The sequence below is a fragment of the Grammomys surdaster genome, unplaced genomic scaffold, assembly GCF_004785775.1.
Source record: "Grammomys surdaster isolate TR1022 unplaced genomic scaffold, NIH_TR_1.0 193, whole genome shotgun sequence".
NCBI lineage: Eukaryota > Metazoa > Chordata > Mammalia > Rodentia > Muridae > Grammomys > Grammomys surdaster.
Genome location: NW_021604638.1, coordinates 12,927,646 through 12,933,454, shown reverse-complemented (window position 1 = coordinate 12,933,454; position 5,809 = coordinate 12,927,646). Strand labels below are relative to the sequence as shown.

The 5,809-nt window shown below is 40.9% G+C and overlaps 1 protein-coding gene across 1 annotated transcript in view; it reads right to left on the bottom strand.

The window, feature by feature from the left end:
* Window positions 1-361: 361 nt before the first annotated feature.
* Window positions 362-5,809, bottom strand: part of LOC114623086 (receptor-type tyrosine-protein phosphatase T-like) — a gene marked incomplete at its 3' end in the record, with an annotated part of 676,953 nt that continues 671,505 nt past the window's right edge. Inside the window, exon 12 of the mRNA XM_028769777.1 lies at window positions 362-635. Coding sequence (XP_028625610.1) covers window positions 362-635 — 274 coding nt within the window. The remainder of the gene's footprint in view (window positions 636-5,809) is intronic.

The following is a 5,809-nucleotide window of genomic DNA, read 5'->3' as shown; positions in this document are numbered from 1 at the left end:
ATTTTTTCTCAAGTGTAGTGCCTCTTCCATACTCTAATACAAATTTAAAAGATTTTCCATAGAAGCCATACAAATAAGTGCTTTAGGCTTTATGACATACAGTTTCTATATTATAACTCCCCAACTTTATTCTTAAACATTAAAGCAACCATCAGTAATAAACAAGCCCAGGGGAATAGTGGCTGTAAAGTAAAACCAAACAAAAGCCAAAAATTGAAAAAAAATAAACAAATACAAACAAACCTTATTTCCAAATCTCAAAAATCATGAGAGGTGGATTTGGCTCCCAGGCAGTTTGTTAAACTCTGCTAAAAAAAGTTTGCACTCAAGAAGAGGAAAGTCCAAGTAATGACCTACTTACTCCATTTGCTTTGCTGAGGGCCTGGAAGTAGATGCTGTAGCTCTTCAGTGGCGAAAGGGGAGGGTTCCAGTAGCCATTGTAGGTCTTGTTGTCTCCCACTGTAAATGGCTGGGTGACAGGCAAGTTGGAGGGCTTCAGCTCAGCAGCAAAGTAGTGCAGAGAATCAAGGTTGGAGGCATTCCGATAGCTCACAGGTACTGAGAAACATTCGATGATGTCAGCTGCTCTCCGAGACTTCTGAAGCCGCTCTTCCTTGACAACCAGCTGGTAAACACTGGACAAGGAAGCAGAGAGGCAGATGAGTCACTCTGTGCACAGATATGCTCACTGTCAATCATTATATGTACATAACTCCTCTGGGAGGAAACACTGTCTTATCACTTCTGTCTTACAAAAAAAAAAAAATCCTTACTCTCTTTTCAGATTTTTATACCCACTGTTTTGTAGAAACCTATTTTCATGCAAAACTCCCAATGCCAGTTCATACAATACACATTCAAACTCAGCACAAATCAATATAAACATGATGCCCCTTCTAGGTGGATAAACTTTTATGAAGAACATGACTGCCATGTGACTGGTGCCCAGATCCTGAATCTGGCTCATTCTCAGGTGTCACCTACTTAGATCTCACTCTGCCACAACCAACAGGCTCTGTGGCCCGGGACTCAGCAGTGTTAAACCTGCCACAGTTAACTTCTTCCCATTGCTAATGCTCATGGCAGGCACTTTCCCACCTAGACTCAACTGGTTTCTTTGTTCCTAATTCATCTAATCATTCTATCTATCCATTTTGCTTCCAACCATACAACGCCATCTCTCTTCAGGCCATTTTATAGTTTTTCTTTTGTCCAAATTACACGATACTGGCTTCTGAAGCCTTTTGTACTTGGATTTCAGCTTGCTTCTCAAGGATCATGTCACAATGTCCACTAATTTCAACAGCTCCAGACACCTAGCTATTATATAAACATCCTTATGGCTGACCCTCTCCATCATCAGTTTGTACTTCCTCTACTTGAAACACTCACCAATGCTAGCTACCTCTGCCTATAAAAGACGTCTAACAATACCTATCTCTTTCTTATATTTAATCCATGAAGCCTGTATAGGTCTGTACAGAATGAGCTATTCCCAATACAGTCATCATTGCCTAGTTGATTTCACAAAAGCATAAGATGGGACACATGCCTCGCTGACTCCATTGTATCCTTAACAGAAGTGAGACTGTGGTGTAGTTATCTCTGAATCACTTTTCCCCTCACCCATCACACACATACAGTGCCCAGGAGCATGCCTGACTCGAAGCAAGTGATCAATGCACATTTGTTGAAATGAATAAAAGTGGATTGAATTAAAGTTGAAAGCAAGCATGAAGCCAAATCTGGATGGATACAGAATCTTTAATCAGGGTAAACAGTGATTCCCAGGAGTGCCTGCCAAGTAATCTCATATCATCCCCTTCAACTAAGAATATGAGGAAGTGCCAGCATGTGCATAGAGATGACAGCCTTTATTGAATATCAACCATATGCCAAGTGTATGATTTTCTTTGTGAAAGTTACTCAAAAGTTTGTGAATTGGATAAAAAGTCCTTATCCCTTGAAATGCTCTGTGTCCTTCTCTTGAACATCTTTTAGAATGATTCAATTGCACTCTGAGATGCATGATCTAAGACAGAAGTCCAATTGTCCAAAAAGTATAAAAATATGTTAATTAGCAAGGCAATTGTAGCATCATGCCTATTATTCAAGCATAATGTGCCATAAACTTGATGAAAACAGAGTAGTATGGGCTTTAGTCCTCTGGTTAGCTTATCCACCCAAGGACCCTGAATTACAAACCACGATAAGATACAGAGGCCAGGACCATTGCATTAAGGTGAACAAAGGCTATGAAGGAACTTCTCTCAAGATCATCTATTGATTCTCTCTGAACACAGGGATGCTCACTTGTGTGAATAATAAAGGGATGTATATGAGTGCATGCCATCCTTGGATGAACAAGAAGTTTGGGTAGACATGAGCCTATCTGTTGTCTTATGTACACCTAACAGCCCAGACTGCACATGAGTGACAAAGGGGTGAATGTGGCCAGTGTTACAGGAAGCATATGCTGCAGCTGAGCACCATAGCTTCCAAATGAGAGATTGTAGCCCCTGAATGTCTCACAATTAAAGTGATACCTAGAGTTGGTAAGATGGCTCAGGGAGATAAGGGTGTTTGCTAGCATGCCTGATGACTTAAGCTCTAGAACTTTATAAATATGGAAGGAGAAAACTGACTCCATGGAGCTGTCTTCTGATATATTATTAATATTAATAACACATAATAATGGATTAATTAATAAAAATACAGTGACTTACAAATAAATGCAGGTGAGTTTTTGTGTGGATGACATTGGAGCATGCTTAGTGCGAAGTGAGACAAGAGTTACACATGATTGTCTGTGTGAGAGCCTTTTATGTCCATAAAGACAGCTGAAGGCATTTGATGTATGAATGATGATTCTAACTCATTCCATCTTTATCTCTGGAGTCTTTCCTGAATGAAAAACCCTCATGTTTATCAGGTAAACTTAGTCATTTTCAAACAGCACAAAACCCTAAGACCTGAACCTAGAAAATGTGAACAGGAGTAGAGGGGTGAATGCAAAAAGTCGTCAAGACCCACATTTCTCTTCATGTAACAACAGCTTTAAGTAAAGCTTTGCATCTGTTAAGAGTGCTAATGACAGCTTGATTAATGGAGGGTCCTTTAGTCAAGGGGCTCTGATCATTAAGGAAAGAAAATCAGGAAATTTAGACTCTCAGGCTCCCTTCCAAGCCTAGCAATAGAATCTAACAATACTGTGTTCTGAATTTAGGTAACATGCCTTCTATTCAAACTTCCTATCCTGATCTATTTCCAACTAACTCACTCCATAGGACTTGCAAAGAACCTTGAGTCCCTGTTCTCTAAGATCTAGTCTGTTCTTCATCTTCTCTGTTCTTAACAATGTCCACAAGAAAAGACCATTCCCTTGGTGGTTCTCCTCTGTTTTTTTAACAATGTCAACAAGATAATACTTTTGTCTTGGTTTCTTAGCCAATCTTTTTATCCTACATTGAATCCCTCATGATCCATGGTTAATCACTTGAGACCCCAAAGTCTTTGGAGATCTTCCGGAGATAGACTTTCCTCTTAGAAACACTTTCTATAATCCTTGACTATCTTGTGATGGGATGGATCAAGACTAGTCCAGAGCTGGCTTCATGTACTACCCATCATTGCCCTGAAAGTGTAGCTGTGATGAGCTAAGAAAACAGGTCATTGCCGAGTTTTGGATAGTCAGTTGTTCCAGGATGTTGGAATTAAGTACAGCATCCACACAGGCTTAGCCGCATCATCCCTCATCTGGTTGTTAAGTTTGGTTGAATTGACAAGCAGATCTGTGATAATCAGGTTGAAGGGATGAGGGTAAACCTGAGAGGTTCACTGATCTATGAGTGTCAATTCAGCAAAAGCAGCTCTTCCCTCCTTCACAGTTCAGTTCCTTTTTAAAAAATGTTCTTTTCCCATAAGCCAATGTAATGCACAAAGGGCCACCTGAGCATTTTTTTTTAATGCTAGTAGCCTAAACTGCTTAGTTTGTATCCCAGCTCATCTGAAATCACAAAGAGGGAGGGAATGAGGGCATTTTGGAGGTTAAGCTATGTAGTCAACATATGGTACACATATGAATGGGATTACTATGTTGGAGCAAATTCAGCAGTTCCCAAAGGCTCACCGCATCTGCAGCTTATCTATTCAGACATAAACTGCAAGTGTCACCAGAAACCCATAAGCTCTTTTGTCAGATGAATCTGTCTGCCTGTGCATCCAGCATTCTCTCAACAACCAGGGTAGACAGGGCATCACAGTGACGGCATAGAGAAGGGAAATGGTGGAGGAGAGGAACAGGAGCATGATGAGTCCATAACTAAGATAACTGTTCTCACCATTCTCTTGAAAACACATTTATCAAGAGCTCACTGCTTTCATTTCTCTGGTAATGATAAGTGTATACCTAAATGAGAATAATCTACTTCAAAGTTATATCTCCAACATTGGAGAAGTAGTCACAATGAACTATACGGGGTTGTAGGAGTAGGCACATTTTAATATGAAAATCCCGGTGTCTTAAGAGAAAAAGAATTTAAAGTAGTTCAGGATGCATTTACTCATGCAGTTTCCTAACTATGTTGGTTTCTGTCTCTCCCAATGAGAAGGTGGGCATTTATGGTGTTTTATTTGCACAGCTTTCCCTGGGAGTCTCCCCATGAGGGCTCCAAAGGTTGTGCTGTGTCCCAACTCCATTTTAATTAAAGTAGCTTCTAAAACATCAGTGAGAGTGTGCATTTTCTGTTTTAGCACATCATCCCATTGGAAGCAAGGGCATTCCACTCTGTGCCAGGTTTTAAAACCTCCCTTGCATGTAGAACCTATAGGATTCCTCCAGAAGCTTTGCAAAATATGACCTCTTGACCATCCTGCAGTCTGCGATGTCAAAGCAAAGAGTTTAAATAGTGAGTTATACCTCTCACCTGATTCCTCTGATGAGACACAGTCAACTTTCCATTATTAAAAATTCTAGTGCCTCTTTCTGTTATTTTCTGTACATGGGGCAGATGCCTACACACAGATGTAATACCCATCCAAGATGTTGATTCAGCTAACAGATGGAAAGTAGGCTTCAGTTCCCAGGTGAACATTGCCCAACTTTAGGCAGGTGCACATTTTGGTCTGCGTTCTCCCAGAAAAAGACATGTGTTAGCTCATATTCCTCCAGGGACAGGCTCCAAGTCAAATGGCGTGTTATAGAAATGGTTCCAAGATAAAATGGAAAGGGAGGAAAACAGGAGAAAAAAGTGGGTGAACCAATCGGGGGGCATCTTATCAGGTGAAATCCTGAAATCCCAGTCCCATTCCAATATCCCCAAATCTCAAGCCAAAGTCTTTGAACCTCCAGATGCAATCTATTTTCAGATCTGGGCATTCTCAGGCTTTCTCAACTATTTATGTGGGTCAGACAATGAAGTCTCTAGGTGCCTAATAACAGCCCTTCAAAGAAGGTCACACCTGAGAATCATTATATCAATGCACACAACACCTGGGAGTCTGGCACAACATAGGAACGGGGGCATGACAGATCTACAGGGAACAGCAGTATGCCCTACAGGGTGCTTTTAAACAGTGTCCACATGGTGTAAATGAAACAGTGATTCAGTGCTGAGAGAACAGCCTGGAGCTTGGACAAAGGTGGTGTTGTAATGTACTCTTCTCTTTAGTTCCTTTTTTTCCTTTCTTTTCCTTTCCTTTCCTTTCTTTTCCTTTCCTTTCCTTGCCTTGCCTTTCCTTGCCTTGCCTTGCCTTGCCTTTCCTTGCCTTTCCTTGCCTTTCCTTGCCTTTCCTTGCCTTTCCTTGCCTT